Source organism: Oncorhynchus tshawytscha, linkage group LG15 (assembly GCF_018296145.1).
Source record: "Oncorhynchus tshawytscha isolate Ot180627B linkage group LG15, Otsh_v2.0, whole genome shotgun sequence".
NCBI lineage: Eukaryota > Metazoa > Chordata > Actinopteri > Salmoniformes > Salmonidae > Oncorhynchus > Oncorhynchus tshawytscha.
The window spans coordinates 22163167-22183433 of NC_056443.1; the positions used below are offsets into that span (position 1 = coordinate 22163167).

A 20267-nucleotide genomic window follows, 5' to 3' on the forward strand; every position below is an offset into this window, starting at 1 on the left:
AGTTTGACACATACAACACAGAGTTACACATGTAATAAACAAACATACAGTCAATAATACAGTATAAAAAAGAAAACAAAAAGTCTATATACAGTGAGAGCAAATGAGGTAAGATAAGGGAGGTATAAGGCAATAAATAGGCCATGGTGGCGAAGTAATTACAATATAGCAATTAAACACTGGAATGGTAGATGTGCAGAAGATGAATGTGCAAGTAGAGATACTGGGGTGCAAAAGAGCAAGATAAATAAATAAATACAGTATGGTGATGAGGTAGCTGTTAACAGTTGGGCTATGTACAGGTGCAGTGATCTGTGAGCTGCTCTGACAGCTGGTGCTTAAAGCTAGTGAAGGAGATAAGTCTCCAGCTTCAGTGATTTTTGCAGTTCGTTCTAGTCATTGGCAGCAGAGAAGAAGAGAAGAGAGAAGAGGAATTGGCTTTGGGGGTGACCAGTGAGATATCCCTGCTGTAGCGCGTGCTAGGAATGGATGCTGCTATGGTGACCAGTGAGCTGAGATAAGGTGGGGCTTTACCTAGCAGACATTTGTAGATGACCTGTAGCCAGTGGGTTTGGCGACGAGTATGAAGCGATGGCCAGCCAACGAGTGCGTACAGGTCGCAGCGGCTTTGGTGACAAAAAGGATGGCACTGTGATAGACTGCACCCAATTTGTTTAGTAGAGTGTTGGAGGCTACCCACCCTATTTTATAAATTACATCGCAGAAATCGAGGATCAGTAGGATGGTCATTTTTACGAGGGTATGTTTGGCAGCATGAGTGAAGGATTCTTTGTTTTGCGAAATAGAAAGCCTATTCTAGATTTAATTTTGGATTGGAGAGGCTTAATGTGAGTCTGAAAGGAGAGTTTACAGTCTAACCAGACACCTAGGTATTTGTAGTTGTCCACATATTCTAAGTCAGAACCGTCCATAGTAGTGATGCTGGAGTCTGCCGTTGAGTCTGTTGAGGCTGCCGATAAGAATGTGGTGATTGACAGTCGAAAGCCTTGGCCAGGTTGATGAATATGGCTGCACGGTAAGTACTCTTATCGATGGCGGTTATGATATCGTTTAGAACCTTGATCGTTTAGAACCTTGAGCTCTGAAACCAGATTGCATAGCAGAGAAGGTACAACTTTAGGAGACGGTCCTGGCGCCTGCTGGACTTTCTTGGGCACCCTGAAGCCTTCTTCACAACAATTGAACGGCTCTCCTTGAAGTTCTTGATGATCTGATAAATGGTTGAATTAGGTGCAATCTTACTGGCAACAATATCCTTGCCTGTGAAGCCCTTTTTGTGCAATGCAATGATGACGGCACGTTTTTCCTTCCATGTACCCATGGTTGACAGAGGAAGAACAATGATTCCAAGCACCACCCTCCTTTTGAAGCTTCCAGTCTGTTATTTGAGCATGACAGAGTGATCAGCATGACAGAGTGATCTCCAGCCTTGTCCTCGTCAACACTCACACCTGTGTTAAAGAGAGAATCACTGACATGATGTCAGCTGGTCCTTTTGTGGCAGGGTTGAAATGCAGTGGACATGTTTTTTGGGGATTCAGTTCATTTGCATGTCAAAGAGGGACTTTGCAATTAATTGCAATTCATCTAATCACTCTTCATAACATTCTGGAGTATATGCAAATTGCCATCATACAAACTCAGGCAGCAGACTGTGAAAATGAATATTTGTGTCATTCTCAAAACTTTCGGCCACGACTGTACAGTGAAATGCCTTTCTTGCAAGCTCTAAACCCAACAATGCAGTGTGTATACGTGTGCGTGTGTATGCACTTGCATGTGAAGCTTGTGTGCGAGTCTGTGTATGTGATGCCTGCGTACATGCGTGTGTGTGTGTGTGTGTTTCGTCCGCCTCATACCTCCTCTAGTGTGGTATCCGAGATGCCGTAGTTGGTGAAGCCAATGTCAGCCATCTCCAGGTCCAGCTCTTTGAAAAGGAGGGCGAAGGTGCCATCCTTGGCCCCGCTGTAAGGCAGGATGTAGGTGATCTCCTGGCCGATGCTCTCCAGGAACACTGCCTCGGGAACATGCCGACGCACCAGCTTACTGACAGCTGTAAGCTCTACATGGTGAAGTGAAACAGGAAGGACGACATGGATGTATGAAAAGGAATTACAGAAAAAACAATATCTTATTGTTATGTCATATTGTTGTGCTTCATGTATGGTAACTGCCAAAATAAAATAAACGCTTAAATTAGGGATTCAAAGTATATTGAAAGCCGGTGCTTCCACACAGGTGCGGTTTCTGAGTTAATTAAGCAGTTAACATCCCATCATGCTTAGGGCCATGTAAAAAAAATGCCCAGTTGCCCAATATTTTGGCTACCATGGTGTCACATCCCTCCAGTAGAGTTCCAGACACTTGTAGAATCTATGCTAAGGTGCATTGTAGCTGTTCTGCAGCTCGTGGTGGCCCAAAGTCCTTTTAAGACACCTTATGTTGGCTTTTCCTTTATTTTGGCAGTTACCTGTATTTCAATTGACATATTTAAAACCTGTTGGGGCTGGGGGGCACAAGGAGTTCCCTAAAGGGAACAGTCCCTCCCATTCAGCTGAAAAAAATATTCTTTAGAAATATTTAACTTTCACACATTAACAAGTCCAATACAGCAAATGAAAGATAAACATCTTGTTAATCTACCCATCGTGTCCGATTTTTAAAATGTTTTACAGCAAAAACACAAAATATATTTATGTTAGATGACCACCAAATTCAAAAACACACACAGTGATTTTTAACAGTCACAAAAGCATAAATATAGATAAAATGAATCACTAACCTTTGATTATCTCCATCAGATGACACTCATAGGACATCATGTTATACATGTATTGCGTGTTTTGTTCGATAATGTGCATATATATATATATATATTTAAAAAATCTCAGTTTACATTGGCGCGTTACGTGCAGTAATGTTTTGATTCCAAAACATCCGGTGATTTTGCAGAAATACTCACAATAAACATTGAAAAAGATGCAAGTGTTATTCACAGAATTAAAGATAAACGTATCCTCTATGCAACCGCTGTGTCAGATTTTTTTTTTAACTTTGCGGAAAAATAATAATCTGGGAATTTCGCTCAGAACCCAAAGAAATAGCCGCCATTTTGGCGTCAACAGAAGCTACAAAAAACACTATAAATATTCACTCACATTTGAATATCTTCATCAGAAGGCAATTCCAGGAATCCCAGTTCGACAATAAATGACTGATTTGTTCCATAAAGTACCAAAAAGCCCATCATTTAGCCACTTGTTGTTAGCTTGTTCAGCCCAGCATTCAATCCTCAAAAAGCACGTGCAATTCCTCCAGACAAAAACTCAAAAAGTTCCGTTACAGGTCGTAGAAACAAGTCAAATGATGTATGCAATCCATATTTAGGATGTTTTAAACATTAATCAGCAATAAGATTCCAACCGGAGAATTTCATTGTCTGAAGAAACGCATTGGACCGCAAGAACACTCTCTCGTGACCGCGAGCAATGAGACCGAGGCTTTCTGCCAGACCACCTACTCAAAGAGCTATTATGAGCCCCTCCTTTCTAGTAGAATCATACAACCAGAATCTAAAGACGGTGACATCTTGTGGAAGCCCTAGGAAGTGCATGCTCATCCATATCTAAGATGGACATCAAATGGCACTGTTTTCAAATTTGAGTTCTCACTTCCTGTTTGGATTTCTTCTCAGATTTTTGTCTGCCATATGAGTTCTGTTATACTCACAGACATAATTCAAACAGTTTTAGAAACTTCAGAGTGTTTTCTATCCACCAGTAATAATAATATGCATATATTCCCATCTGGGAAAGAGTAGGAGGCAGTTTACTCTGGGCACGCCTTTCATCCAAAAGTGAAAATGCTGCCCCCTAGCCCCAACAGCTTTTAAAAGTGAAAACACTGCATTTAGAATCATTGAGGACAACAACAAATAGTTATACCACTTATTTACTTTTTCAAAAGTGGTGAATCTGTTTCTCATGAAGGGTCATAATCAGAGTTAAGGGACACTACGTTTTTTGAGTTTTGCATAAACCGGCAAAACATAGCTATGGAAGATTTCAAAATCTCCAAAGAGAGACCAAAATTGCTGTATATGGTTAGTTCCTCATCATAAGCGCTTTGAGATTGTAATGAAAAGCACTATAAAAGTGTAATTTATTATTATCATCATCACGATATCTAAAGAGCAAATCTCAAATGATCATAAGTACATAAGGAACAAGGTTTCATTTGGGATGCAGCCCAAGAAAACATCACCACCTCCAATTGATTTTTATATATATATTTTTTTTGCCAGGTAAGTTGACTGAGAATACATTCTCACTTACAGCAACAGCCAGGGGAATAGTTACAGGGGATGAATGAGCCAATTGGAGGCTGTGGATGATTAGGTGATTATGATTATTGTGTTATTGACAGTATGTTTGTTTATCCCATGTGCAGCTCTGTGTTGTTGTTTTTCTCACACTGCTTTGCTTTATCTTGGCCAGGTCGCAGTTGTAAATGAGATCTTGTTCTCAACTGGCCTACCTGGTTAAATAAGGTGAAAAAAATGTGAATTTAGCCAGGACACCAGGGTTAAAACTCCTACTCTTACAATAAGTGTCATGGGATCTTTAGTGAACACAGAGAGTCATGACACCCGTTTAACATCTCATCCGAAAGACAGCACCCTGCAATGTCCCCCATCTCTGCCCTGGAGCATTGTGATACTTTATTAGACCAGAGGAAAGAGTGCCTCCTACTGGCCCTCCAACACTACTTATAGCAGCATCTGGTCTCCCATCCAGCGACCAACCCTGCTAAGCATCAGAGTCAAGCCAGCAGTGGGATGCAGGGTGGTATGCTGCTGGCATATATAACTACAGCTGCTTAACCAAGTGAGACCTTGGCTTTATGAGGAGGTCAGAAACCGGATCGTCTTCACACATTTGGCTTAACTACTTGTGTGTAGTTTAGTTGTAATACAAAGGGGTTGTCATTGTTTGAATTATGATATAAACTCAGCAAATAAATAAACCTCCTCTCACTGTCAACTGCAAATATTTTCAGCAAACCTAACATGTGTAAATATTTGTATGAACATAACAAGATTCAACAACTTAGACATAAACTGAACAAGTTCCACTGACATGTGACTAACAGAAATTGAATAATGTGTCCCTGAACAAAGGGGGGTCAAAATCAAAAGTAACAGTCAGTATCTGGTGAGGCCAACAGCTGCATTAAGTACTGCAGTGCATCTCCTCCTGATGGACTGCACCAGATTTGCCAGTTCTTGATTTGAGATGTTACCCCTCTCTTCCACCAAGGCACCTGCAAGTTCACAGACATTTCTGGGGGCAATGGCCCTAGCCCTTACCCTCCGATCCAACAGGTCCAAGATGTGCTCAATGGGATTGAGATCCGGGCTCTTCGCTGGCCATGGCAGAACACTGACATTCCTGTCTTGCAGGAAATCATGCACAGAACAAGCAGTATGGCTGGTGGCATTGTCATGCTGGAGCATCATGTCAGGATGAGCCTGCAGGAAGGGTACCACATGAGGGAGGAGAATGTCTTCCCCTTGTTGCCATCCTGTACCTGTCCTGCAGGCGTGATGTTCGGATATACCGATCCTGTGCAGGTGTTGTTACATGTGTTCTGCCACTGCGAGGACGATCAGCTGTCCGTCCTGTCTCCCTGTAGCACTGTCTTAGGCGTCTCACAACAATTTATTGCCCTGGCCACATCTGCAGTCCTAATACCTCCTTGCAGCATGCCTAAGGCACGTTCACGCAGATGAGCAGGGACCCTGGGCATCTTTCTTGTGGGTTTTTTTCAGACTCAGTAGAAAGACCTCTTTAGTATCCTAAGTTTTCATAACTGTGACCTTAATTGCCTACCGTCTGTAAGCTCTTTTTTCGACCGTTCGACTGGTGCATGTTCATTAATTGTTTATGGTTCATTGAACAACCATGGGAGACCATGTTTAAACCCTTTACAATGAAGATCTGTGAAGTTATTTGGATTTTTACGAATTATCTTTGAAAGACAGGGTCCTGAAAAAGGGATGTTTCTTTTTTTGCTGAGTTTATTTGTCACATGCTGTACTGTATATTTGTCATGTACAACTGTGTGGTGTTTAAGTCTACAAATGACATACACAGACAGTTCTATAGAGGGAATGTGATTTAATATATCTTTGGAAGGTCGCTGTGTTTTTAAGTTACGCTGTGTTGTTTTAGGTAGTTTGGTTATGGATTAAAATGAAGCCATGTCATTATATTCATACATACTCACCCTCACTCCCACCGTCACACTCACTCGCACCCTTACGCTCATCATCAATAGAAATCCAGTCTTTTTTCCCACATGATATGTACAATCCAGTCCCCCATCCAAGTGCTTTGATCCTTGATCATGATTCCAAGTCGAAAATTGAATTTAAAAGACCAAGGCTGCTCTACTACTGATTAGGCCTCTGGTCAGTACTGACTCTGGTTGGGGAATCAGACCCACTAGCTACTGTTACAGATCTCTGAGTGTGAGTGAGAGAGAGAGAGAGAGAGAGAGAGAGAGAGAGAGAGAGAGAGAGAGAGAGAGAGAGAGAGAGAGAGAGAGAGAGAGAGAGAGAGAGAGAGAGAGAGAGAGAGAGAGAGAGAGAGAGAGAGAGAGAGAGAGAGAGAGAGAGAGAGAGAGAGAGAGAGAGAGAGAGAGAGAGAGAGAGAGAGAGGACTAGAGTACTTAGATATGTCACTGTCATCTGAACAGGAGCAGACAATCAACTGCTGACATGACATTCTACAGCCGGAGTCAGACTTTTAGCCCCTCCTTCTTCTCTCTTTCCTGTGATAGCTGATGTGTGGTGGTGAGATCCACAACGTCCAATTTTAAAGTGGAAGGCAGTTGCAACAGCTTGACTTTAGATCATTACAACGCATTTGCCAAAAGCCACAAAATACACCTGAATGTATTTCTGAAAACATGTAAACACCACGCGAGTCCTCTTACATTTGGTAACTTTACAATCCTATTGATCAAACAACCATGAAAGGTAGGCTCTCTCTCCCTCAGTTATGCACATCAGCAACAACAATATCAACAACTGATGCTAGCCTGAGCAAGATGAGCTAAAATCTCAGTAAGGAACAGTAGATAAACCCTTTCAAACCTTTTCCGCTTGTTGGCCGTCAAAAATTACACTGATAAACGATGGGGAATTGTAGCCTACTCATCCTCCTGCAGCTTACCTTGTCCCAACCAAGCACCCAAGCTAACTGGCTAAAGTTGGCTAGCTTGCTAGCTAGCTAATTCCAGACACAAATGAGAGAACATCTCACTGACCATTTTACTCGCCCTAGCAGAGCTGGTTAGACTGTTTACATGTTATCTAGAGCGTTCGTGACTACTTTTTTGCCTATGTTTACTGACACCGGTCATATTCAGCGGCTGTTGCTCATTCATAAATTCATCAGTTATTCTGCGCTCTGGCACACAAACAAGAGTGCTCTGAAATCAGAGTAAATAGCCAGAGTGAATTTGCGAATGCAAGAGATATGTTAACTGTATAACACAGTCGTTCAGGTTCTTGCTAGCTAACCAAATGACACCTGCATCTCTAGCTGTGTATAGGCACCGAAGAATGATATGAGGGGAAAAGTCACTCACTCACCCACTCCTCCAATGACATGAGCCACGTTATGACTGCCTTATGGTCATTGCCTTTGCTAGTTTGATTGTATTGACATTCCCAGCCTTAGTTAAATTAGTCTGTTTTTGTCCAAAATATTGAGTCAATGAAACTGAAACAGTGCATCCTGAATGGAGGCAGCAAACAATGTACCATTTTTTGGACTACCAAGAAATGCATTGGTGAATTATATCATGCATTGAACTGCATCCATCTACTGCCAACAATGCCTTAGTGTACGTCATGAAACGCTTAGTCAAATAGAACCTATTTTTAAAACCTCATATAATTGGTTATGTAGGATAAAATACATATTTGATATTTTTGAATGATATTATGATTGTCTGTTTTGTATCTGGGACGGCAGGGTAGCCTAGTGGTTAGAGCGTTGGACTAGTAACCGAAAGGTTGCAAGTTCAAATCCCCTAGCTGACAAGGTACAAATCTGTCGTTCTGCCCCTGAACAGGCAGTTAACCCACTGTTCCTAGGCCGTCATTGAAAATAAGAATTTGTTCTTAACTGACTTGCCTAGTAAAATAAATAAAAAACCTGTAGCTCAAACTCAAGCTCAAACTCTCTCAGTTCCACTTTGAGTACTTGAAAAAGCACTATCATGAACTCACTATCATTTGCTCTGGCTGAGCAAATAATATGATGTATGTATGGTGTTCATATTAGGACAGCCTCAGTCTCAGTAGGACTTCTAGTCATTTATTCAGTTCAATTATTAGTTTGGATATAGCCAAATATAGTATGGATAAATTAGGTGGTGTTGCTGGTTCTACCTGTGGGGTCAGAGTTGCTCCAGTTCTGGCTTGCAATCCCTTCATCCAGACTGGTTCTCCTCAAGGTCTCATCCGTCTCCTATTAGAGAGAAATGTTAAAGTATTCATCATTACGGTAGAGCTCTCAGACTGATTATCACCTCCACAATTCTCCCCTCATATCTCATATTAATGGAATTACCACAGTGATCCAACTCGTTAGTGTTTCATTAGAGCTAAGTTTGGCTGTCAGCACCAACAGATGCTGTACTTACCATATACCGAGAAGTTTTAAGGGGGATCCACTACAAACCATCATAAACTGTATATGTTTCCCATATTAGGGCAGCCTCAGCAGGCCTGCTGAGATTGGAAGAAGTCATACTAAGACTGAGGCTATCCTAATATGGACACCGCACATGTATCATATTATTCACTTAACCATCGTATCATGAGTTCATGATATAAACTAATTTAATTTAGCAAATACAAAATCCCATATATAATGAGTAACCTGGCTAGAGACCTGAAGACTTGTGTTATCTACCCCAAGCTAATGCCTAAGATGTAGCTCAATGTGATAACACAGTGGTGCAGGCGACCCAAGTTCGAAACCTGGATGGTAGCATTGGCACAACTTTCCAGTCAACGGACAGAATGGGCAGCATTAAATTAGGTTTTTATGAGAACTACAGGCCAAGTCCTAAGGCTTATGCTTAGCTGCTGTCTGCACCAGTGGGCTGATGTAGCAAGTCATTTTGGGGGAGCATTAAAGCTCTCTTCGCAAAATGTGATTGTTTGTTCTTACTATTATTTCTTTTCTTTTTTTTCTTCTTTTTTTTACAAATTACTCCACTCTCCACAAAGGCCCTGTAGACTAATGGTAATTGCTGTAACCCTGCTTGCATCGGTGCATCTTGTTAATTTGCTCCTATTGATTAAAACCGTGTGCAAGGCACTGCAAGGAGCTAGATCAAGAAACTCGTTCCCCCCCTCCCTCATGACAATTAGTATCATCCAGTGCGGAGGTGTCTGCCAATTCTCATGCTGGGGGAGACTAAACACAGATCATTACAGGGGAGGGCAACTTTCACTCTGGAAAGTCACAGGAACCTTGTCGATAATGGAGTGTGTGGCAAATGTTGCTGATGTGTCTTAGAGCTTACTATTGGAGTGCTTCCCGCCAGATGCAAAAAGTCAAACAAATCATCTTGCCCCATTATCGGAGAATTATAGATTGGTGTCATGATGTTTTCCAATGTGGGATCAGACATCATGAATGGGTAATTGAAAATATGCACCAGAGTTACATGTTTAGCTCACATTGACTAAGTGAAACTATGGTGAAAACTCATAGCCAATCAAAATGAAACAAAAGTTGGGATTTTTTTTGCTGGGTAACACTTGCTTATCTGTCATTTTTGATACCAAAGTGTCATGTGTGGAGTTCACCCAGCTCCATCATTTCCTAAATAGAGAACCATTTTTCATTTTGTTATTTCAACTGTTATTAGCAATCATATTGATTTGTTATCAATACAACACGAGAACAAAATGTCCTAGTCCCAAAACAGACAGCAAAATGCAGCACACAGTTTTTTTAGTATTTACCTTGGTCTGGTGTGATGTTTCCTGATGTTTCCCCTAGGTACAGATTGAGGATCAGATTCCCCTCACCTATTCCAAACCTTAGTCTTAAAATGCTAAACTGACCCAAGATCAGTGTCTAGGGGCATTTTCACCCAACTCCATTTACCTCTTTCTCCTGGCCCTGCTTGACTCCGCTGCGCTCGTTGGTAATTTGCTCATTTCCGGCCTTGACCAGAGTGAGGTAGTAGCCACTGCCAAAGTATTTTTTCAGGAACAGGGAGGAGCCGTAACAACACATCTTGCCGTGAGAGATAATGGCAATGCGGTCTCCCAAGATGTCGGCCTCATCCATGTGATGAGTGGAGAGGATGATTGTGCGACCTGCGGGGGAAAGATGGAGCCAACAAAACTATTGATTTCACTCAATGGGCCCAATTTGGAGTGTAGGTGGACTGTGTTTGTGTATGTGTGTGAGACAGACAAAAATAAAGAGGAAGTAAGAGTGAGTTTGTGTGCATGTGTGTGAGTCAGTGCTCTGGAACTAGTTTGTTTGTTCTGTCAACCATCTTGAGAAATACATAAATTGGACCAAAAAATTATAATAAATGTAAAGTCTTTGAACAGAGCCAAGTCTGCAATCTGTTTCCATATTGTGGTGTTGTGCTTATTTCCTCATTGTACACCCCTCTGGGTTTGCAAGTCATAGCCTACTGTAGTTGTATTCGAAGCAACGAGATTGTGTGTGGGATGGAATCTGGAACAAAGGACAAATTCTGCAATACCAGTCTTCCTTCCAAATCAAGTAAGAAACAACAACAACTACATACACTACCACCTGAATATAATACAATGTAACCAACGTAAAATTATGCATAGACCCAACATAAAATGTTGCATAGACCATTCCTTTGCTGTGTTTCGTAACATTTTTTAAGTTTCAATTTTTGTCAGCAGAAGTTATTTGAGAGAAACCAAATCACAACCACAGAGAATCTATATGACACCGGAGCCTGCTTATTCACAGGGGGAGTGGAGGGTCATATCATGCACCCTGAACTAACACATACTAATCAGCACATTCCCAGTCAATCAGGAAGTAGACATGAGATATGTGATGAAGTCACAGAATGGACCATCTAGCTGGATGTCGTTAGGTCATAGTGTGAATGGTGGCAGCATTAAAATGTATCTTGGTTATTGTTGATTTTGCCACATTTCAGAACATAATCAAAACCCTGAAATGCAAGGAAGATTAGGACTTAAAGATTTGCTTTGAAGTGGCTTGATTGAAGGGTACCAGGATATTTTCATTTTAAGAAGAAATATTGAAGTTAGAGGCTACATACATCAATACTGCTAAACTGACATGAAATTAGAAGAGAACACTGCATGCAACCATTGTGTAAAACAACAGTGGGAAAACCAGCAACCCCTATGTTACAAGATACCGACAAGAGTAAAAGTAAGATGTACAACGTGGTGTCTTGTGGTATTGAGCATTTTATCTGCATAATATTGGCAATGATAGTGAAGTCCTTCACCAGGAGAATTCATTCTATCTCAGTTGAAACAGTAACAGCCACAAGTAGAAGAAGTGCATTGTACACTCGGACATACAGTTCCATGATATGATACACATTCTCTCTTGATTAGCTGACCGGCTGGATTTTTAGAGCATTTTGGAGGGTAAGATTTGCTGTCATTATTACAAAAGGTCAGGGTTATCTGCTGAGCGTGGCATTTTCTCCCTCCGAGCTAGTTCAATTTGTATCCCCACAGGTCGCATTATCCCTGGGATAAGGACACACACAGAAGTCTTAACCATAGCCTCACGTAGCACTATGCTCTTTCGTTCGGAGAAATCGAGAACCAAACTGTTTTTCCTCCCATCCCTTATGCCCTCTCACCCTCTGAGCTACTAAATGTGTCTCTGCCGCAGAGTTCTGCCACAGAATTATCACTGTGTTATGCTAAGCTCTTGTTTGAACCTACAGTGCCTTCGGAAAGTTTTCACATCCCTTGATTTTTCCGCATTTTGTCACATTGCAGCCTTATTCTTATTATTTTTTCCCCCTCATCAATCTACACACAATACCCCCTAACCGCAAAGCGAAAAAATGTTTTTAGAAATGTTTGCAAATTTATAAAAACACAAAAACGTATTTCCTGTATAAGTATTCAGACCCTTTGCTATGAGACTTCAAATTGAGCTCAGGTGCATCCTGTTTCCATTGATGATCCTTGGGATGTTTCTACAACTTGATTGGAGTCCACCTGTGGTCAATTAAATTGATTGGACATGATTTGGAAAGAAACAAACTTGTCTATATAAGGTCCCACAGTGGACAGTGCATGTCAGAGCAAAAACCAAGCCATGAGGTCGAAGGATTGTGTTGAGGCACAGATCTGGCGAAGGGTACCCAAAAAAATCTGCACCATTGAAGATCCCCCAAGAGCACAGTGGCAGCCATCATTCTTAAATGGAAGAAGTTTGGAACCACCAAGACTCTTCCTAGAGCTGGCCGCCCGACCAAACTGAGCAATCGGGGGAGAAGGGCCTTGATCATGGAGGTGACTAAAAAACCGATGGTCCCTCTGAAAGAGCTCTAGAGTTCCTCCGTGTAGATGGGAGGATCTTCCAGAAGGACAAGCATCTCTGCAGCACTCCACCAATCAGGCCTTTATGGAAGAGCGGCCAGCCGGAAGCCACTCCTCAGTAAAAGGCATATGACAGCCCGCTTGGAATTTGCCAAAAGCATCTAAAGACCCTCAGACCATGAGAAACAAGATTCTCTGGTCTGATGAAACCAAGATTGAACTCTTTGGCTTGAATGCGCCATGTCTGGAGGAAACCTGGCAGCATCCCTACGGTGAACCATGGTGGTGGCAGTATCATGCTGTGGGGATGTTTTTCAGCTGCAGGGACTGGGAGACTAGTCAGGATTGAGACATCTCTGAATGTCCTTGAGAGGTCCAGCCAGAGCCCGGACTTGAACGCGAACGAACGTCTCTGGAGGGACCTGAAAATAGCTGTGCAGCGATGCTCTCCATCCAACCTGAAAGAGCTTGATAGGATTTTCAGAGAAGAATGGGAGAAACTCCCCAAACACAGGTGTGTCAAGCTTGTAGCGTCATACCCGAGAAGACTTGAGGCTGTAATCGCTGTAAGGTGCTTCAAAAAAGTACTGAATACTTAAATGTGATACTGAATACTTAAATGTGATATTTCAACATTTTATTTTTAATAACTGCAAAAAATTCCAAAAACCGGTTTATGCTTCGTCAAGATGGATAATGGGGTATTATGCTTCGTCATAATGGGGTATTGGTGTGTAGATTGATGAGGGGGATTTAAAAAAAAATCAATTTCAGAATAAGGCTGTAAAGTAACAAAATGTGGAATAAGGTAAGTGGTCGGTATAATTTCCTAATGCACTAAATTCTACTGTATATCTAATATATCTACTGTTCTACATATCATTCTCAGTATATCATCTGTAAATTCATTCAAAGTACACATAGATTGCATTTGGATTACTTTCACAGTACCATTTGGGTTGTTAATTGGATTCGTTCTGAGGTTTCTTGATAATATATATAAAGTGGGGCAAAAAAGTATTTAGTCAGCCACCAATTGTGCAAGTTCTCCCATTTAAAAAGATGAGAGAGGCCTGTAATTTTCATCATAGGTACACTTCAACTATGACAGACAAAATGAGAGAAAAAAATCAAAAAATCACATTGTAGGATTTTTAATGAATTTATTTGCAAATTATGGTGGAAAATAAGTATTTGGTCACCTACAAACAAGCAAGGTTTCTGTCTCTCACAGACCTGTAACTTCTTCTTTAAGAGGCTCCTCTGTCCTCCACTCGTTACCTGTATTAATGGCACCTGTTTGAAATTGTTATCAGTATAAAAGACACCTGTCCACAACCTCGAACAGTCACACTCCAAACTCCACTATGGCCAAGACCAAAGAGCTGTCAAAGGACACCAGAAACAAAATTGTAGACCTGCACCAGGCTGGGAAGACTGCAATAGGTAAGCAGCTTGGTTTGAAGAAATCAACTGTGGGAGCAAATATTAGGAAATGGAAGACATACAAGACCACTGATAATCTCACTCAATCTGGGGCTCCACGCAAAATCTCACCCTGTGGGGTCAAAATGATCACAAGAAAGGTGAGCAAAAATCCGAGAACCACACGGGGGGACCTAGTGAATGACCTGCAGTAACACACTACGCCGCCAGGGACTCAAATCCTGCAGTGCCAGACGTGTCCCCCTGCTTAAGCCAGTACATGTCCAGGCCCGTCTGAAGTTTGCTAGAGAGCATTTGGATGATCCAGAAGAAGATTGGGAGAATGTCATATGAAACCAAAATATAACTTTTTGGTAAAAACTCAACTCGTCGTGTTTGGAGGACAAAGAATGCTGAGTTGCGTCCAAAGAACACCATACCTACTGTGAAGCATGGGGGTGGAAACATCATGCTTTAGGGCTGTTTTTCTGCAAAGGGACCAGGACGACTGTAAAGGGAAGAATGAATGGGGCCATGTATCGTGAGATTTTGAGTGAAAACCTCCTTCCATCAGCAAGGGCATTGAAGATGAAATGTGGCTGGGTCTTTCAGCATGACAATGATCCCAAACACACCGCCCGGGCAACGAAGGAGTGGCTTCGTAAGAAGCATTTCAAGGTCCTGGAGTGGCCTAGCCAGTCTCCAGATCTCAACCCCATAGAAAATCTTTGGAGGGAGTTGAAAGTCCGTGTTGCCCAGCAACAGCCCCAAAACATCACTGCTCTAGAGGAGATCTGCATGGAGGAATGGGCCAAAATCCCAGCAACAGTGTGTGAAAACCTTGTGAAGACTTACAGAAAACGTTTGACCTCTGTCATTGCCAACAAAGGGTATATAACAAAGTATTGAGATCAACTTTTGTTATTGATAAAATACTTATTTTCCACCATAATTTGCAAATAAATTCATTAAAAATCCTACAATGTGATTTTCTGGATTTTTTTTCTCTAATTTTGTCTGTCATAGTTGAAGTGTACCTATGATGAAAATTACAGGCCTCTCTCATCTTTTTAAGTGGGAGAACTTGCACAATTGGTGGCTGACTAAATACTTTTTCCCCCCACTGTATATATATTTTAGTTTTTTTTTGTTTTGTTTACTTGTTTGACATTTTACTGCATTGTTAGGAGCTAGTAACAAACATTTTGCTGCACCTGCTATAACATCTACCACATCTGTGTACACAACCAATAAACCTTGATTGGATTTGATTTTAACCTTAACTACCATGGCCAAGATGCCGATTGAGTATCTCACTAAAATCTTATGGGACTCTGAAAATATTCAAACAAGCAGATCAATACACATGGAAAGAGGAAGAAAGATGGTCAAAAGATGGCCACATTATTAGGTTTGGAGGTAGCAGTGTGTTTGCTTGCAAAGAGCGATGCAGTGGCTAACTAACTGTAAATAAGTGACTTGTTCCTCACCACAGTTAACCAGCTAAAGTTATTCACAGTTAGTCAGCAACTGCTCAAACACTATTTTCCTATCTAGTGTAATGCTAGTGTAATGCTGTCCCAAACCAATGCCCCCTGATGATGATGTGAGGTGGCTCCAATTGTGACGGAATGCGCTTTCCATGTGAATTGGAAAAGTGCTGATCTTTGAAGGGGGAGATGAGGAGACTGGGAGGAGTGTGGCAGAAACCCAAATAAAAAAATACTATATACTATGGAATGCTATAGTATTCACTGTAGTGTTTTTGCAGACTTTCTTTAGTATTCACTTGTGTTTTTGCCAACAAAAGTTAGCAAAACACGAGTGAATACTGCAGGATTTACTTTAGTATACTGTAGTATGCTGTAGTATTTACTGTTAACTATAGAATAAATACTACAGTAAAAGAAAACTGTAGTACATACTTTAGTAATTACTGTAGTGTTTTTGCCAACATTACTGATATATTTAAAATAGTGTTTTTGTTTTATTATCTTTGACATAGAAGTGGAGGCTTTTTTTCTTGCTCTTTTAGAAATACTAAAAGTGCAAAATGTTCAACAACCTGTAGGTAGGTTGCACTGGAGTCTGAACGGATTGTTCAGAGCTTCTGCTCTTTTCTGTAACCTATGGGGCACACGATATATGGTCTATACTTGGCATGTACAGTTAGTTTCTCACTTCTTCTCACAAATTAGGATATAGGGAAGGGGAATGGGCAGGTTATATGCAAAAAAAATGATGTACTATTTAGTTAAAAAAAGTGTAGTGTTTTGCAGACATTACTGTAGTATTTACTGCAGAGTTTTTTTGCAGTTAATACTGCATTTTTTCTATAGTACTCTACAGTATTCTACAACATTCTATAGTACAGTATGTACTACATATGATCGAGGTATATTACAGTGTGTAGCATAGCATTCTACAGTATACTACAGAATTATATAGTAAGTACTGTAGTATTTTTTCATGTGGGCAGTCCCATGTGATTCGTTACTACTGACGTGGCTAATTTTGCATGGCTGTTCGTGCTCACTGTTGATTTCAAGGGATTGCATTGGTTTACAGGGAGAAATAATAAAAACACTGCATGATGGAAGGTGGGAGTAAAATAAATGTGTTTGTTTGGTGTGCAGTCCACAAAGGTATACTGATTGATGGTGTGTTGTGGTGCATTACAACACAAAGTGATAGATCAAAGTAGTGGATTATGCAGGTAAATCTCCTGTGCTGTGACTGCATACAACATAGTGCCGGAGATCTAAAATCCTGCTTTTCTTGTAGGCCTACATCAAATGGAGGGATTTAGACTTTCATACACCTTAACAGCAGCAAGTAATTGTTCATTGACAAGCAAATTGAGGTGTGTATACTTAGGCTGAAGGAAGCACATAGTACTGCCTTGCTAAGGCTGGACCCTAATTTACAGAATTCATATTCTGAACATTTTCACTCCTCTTCAGACGTCACCTATCACCTAAACTCTAAACCAGTCCATCGTCACCCATCCTCCTCAACCCTCTACCCTTGTCTAGTCAAGTCCAAACCCTGTACTACTCAAGCATCAAACTTGACAAGGTGAGGTCTGGGAGAGGTCTGAGGAGAAGGAATGACAATGTTTCTAATATGTATTCCATCCTAACTAGATCAATAATGTGGCCACTTTCTATACCTGAACTTTACCTGTTTCATTAAATGAGAAACTGATAACCTGCCTGAAGTGTTGCATGTCAATACAGCTATTTTTATTACGAAGCCACTAACTAAGACTGACATTCAACACACTCCTCAGCAGCTCTTCACTACTTGATGCCCATTAAAGGGTCTATGTTTAGAAACATTACTTGAACATAGTTTTGAGGTTGTCTAATTATTTTACTTCAAACAGGCTGTACATAAAGAGAATGCTCAGTAAACGTTCTGTTTATCCCATCTAGATAGAACATTTTAATTGAGATAAGATGGAAGTTAAAGATGAGTTGGAAGGATAGGGTTTCTTAGTGTTTTGAGAGTGTTGAGTTAGAGCACAATAGTGTGTAGTCTCTCTTGCCACACCTCCACTACAGTCAAACTCTAATCTCTCTCAGTTCAAGGCACCTATGTGTACATAGCTAATATACTTACTGTTTATACTGTATACAAGCATTTCTTAAAGTATGGGTCGCGACCCAAAGGACCTGTTAATGGTGGGTCGCTACGTAAATGTATAATTATATAATGAATTACTGGAATTGATTTGGCCAAGTGCAGCTGCGCTCTCGATTCAGTGCGCTCTCTGCTTATCAACAGTCTCTGCTCAGTTTGGCAGCTGCGCGAGTGTGAGAGGGAGATGCCCGCGTTCTTCGCCGTTTACCGGATCTCTTCTGCAGTTTTCTTGAAGATCACTCCGCGACACACGCTGCGACGCGCTGTCAGCCACTGACTTGTCATTCCCACTCGCCGGTCACTCACCGCTGTCAAGAAATGAACTCATGCTAGCTACGTGTTCTGACTGAGCTCAAGCGCAAATACAGTGATGACTTGTTGTCTCTTTCATATAAACTTTGAGAAATAACGAGGATCGCCCACACTGTGTTTTGTGTGTGGAAGTGCTTAGTAATTCGTCTCTCAAAACGAACAAATTAATAAAAACGACACATCCTTACCAAACATCCTTGCACAACATGACGGTAAACCCAGGGAGTTCTTTCAGAATGGGGCTGAATGTTTCAGGAAACAGTGCCTCGAAAGTGTAAAAGTAAGTCAACTAGCATGGCATTGTTGTCATTTTATAACAGGTGATAATAAGCAGAAATAACGGAGTACTAACTCTCATAGTAGTAGATGTGAGTTTCTCTATTAAACCATCCCCTGGCCTTGTAACGTTACAGAGGCAATAGCTAACGTTAGCCAAAGCAAGCTAACTAGCTACTGATAGTGCAACCCCAAGAAACAGTACAGATATTGAAGAATTATCAGGCTTACTGTACATTTTCACTGTAGATATTATTGTTGAAAAGGTTGGATCTGTTGCTGTTACAAGTAATAATTTAGATTCTGAACTGGAATAAACTGATTGAAGCAAGATGCTTTTTGAGATAAACACTCACACAGTTCTGGGCTGCTCATCTGCAGCAGGAAGCAGTCTCCTGCCTGACTGAGAAGTAGTAGATGTTCCTATCTAGTTTGACACCACATACAGTGGGGCAAAAAAGTATTTTGTCAGCCACCAATTGTGCAAGTTCTCCCACTTAAAAAGATGAGAGAGAGTAATTTTCATCATAGGTACACTTCAACTATGACAGACAAAATGAGAAAAAAAAAATCCAGAAAATCACATTGCAGGATTTTTAATGAATTTATTTGCAAATTATGGTGGAAAATAAGTATTTGGTCAATAAACTTTTGTTATCTCAATACCTTGTTTTATACCCTTTGTTGGCAATGACAGAGGTCAAACGTTTTCTGTAAGTCTTCACAAGGTTTTCACACACTGTTGCTGGTATTTTGGCCCATTCCTCCATGCAGATCTCCTCTAGAGCAGTGATGTTTTGGGGTTGTTGCTGGGCAACACAGACTTTCAACTCCCTCCAAAGATTTTCTATGGGGTTGAGATCTGGAGACTGGCTAGGCCACTCCAGGACCTTGAAATGCTTCTTACGGTGTGTTTGGGATCATTGTCATGCTGAAAGACCCAGCCACGTTTCATCTTCAATGCCCTTGCTGATGGAAGGAGGTTTTCACTGAAAATCTCACAATACATGGCCCCATTCATTCTTTCCTTTACACGGATCAGTCGTCCTGGTCCCTTTGCAGAAAAACAGCCCCAAAGCATGATGTTTCCACCCCCATGCTTCACAGTAGGTATGGTGTTCTTTGGATGCAACTCAGCATTCTTTGTCCTCCAAACACGACGAGTTGAGTTTTTACCAAAAAGTTATATTTTGGTTTCATCTGACATTCTCCCAATCTTCTTCTGGATCATCCAAATGCTCTCTAGCAAACTTCAGACGGGCCTGGACATGTACTGGCTTAAGCAGGGCGACACGTCTGGCACTGCAGGATTTGAGTCCCTGGCGGCGTAGTGTGTTACTGATGGTAGGCTTTGTTACTTTGGTCCCAGCTCTCTGCAGGTCATTCACTAGGTCCCCCCGTGTGTTTCTGGGATTTTTGTTCACCGTTCTTGTGATCATTTTGACCTCACAGGGTGAGATCTTGCGTTGAGCCCCAGATCGAGGGAGATTATCAGTGGTCTTGTATGTCTTCCATTTCCTAATATTTGCTCCCACAGTTGATTTCTTCAAACCAAGCTGCTTACCTATTGCAGATTCAGTCTTCCCAGCCTGGTGCAGGTCTACAATTTTGTTTCTGGTGTCCTTTGACAACTCTTTGGTCTTGGCTATAGTGGAGTTTGGAGTGTGACTGTTCGAGGTTGTGGACAGGTGTCTTTTATACTGATAACAAGTTCAAACAGGTGCCATTAATACAGGTAACGAGTGGAGGACGGAGGAGCCTCTTAAAGAAGAAGTTACAGGTCTGTGAGAGCCAGAAATCTTGCTTGTTTTTTGGTGACCAAATACTTATTTTCCACCATAATTTGCAAATAAATTCATAAAAAATCCTACAATGTGATTTTCTGGATTTTTTCTTATAATTTTGTCTGTCATAGTTGAAGTGTACCTATGATGAAAATTACAGGCCTCTCTCATCT

General features: G+C 41.2%; 1 protein-coding gene across 1 annotated transcript in view; it reads right to left on the minus strand.

Annotated features, from left to right (window-relative positions):
• The window catches only part of LOC112232763 (phospholipid-transporting ATPase ABCA1-like), a 223467-nt gene that overhangs the window by 135120 nt on the left and 68080 nt on the right, over positions 1-20267 (minus strand). The window contains exons 15-17 of the mRNA XM_024399987.2: positions 10221-10435; positions 8486-8564; positions 1881-2083 (exon numbers count right to left, since the gene is read on the minus strand). Coding sequence (XP_024255755.2) covers positions 1881-2083; positions 8486-8564; positions 10221-10435 — 497 coding nt within the window. The remainder of the gene's footprint in view (positions 1-1880; positions 2084-8485; positions 8565-10220; positions 10436-20267) is intronic.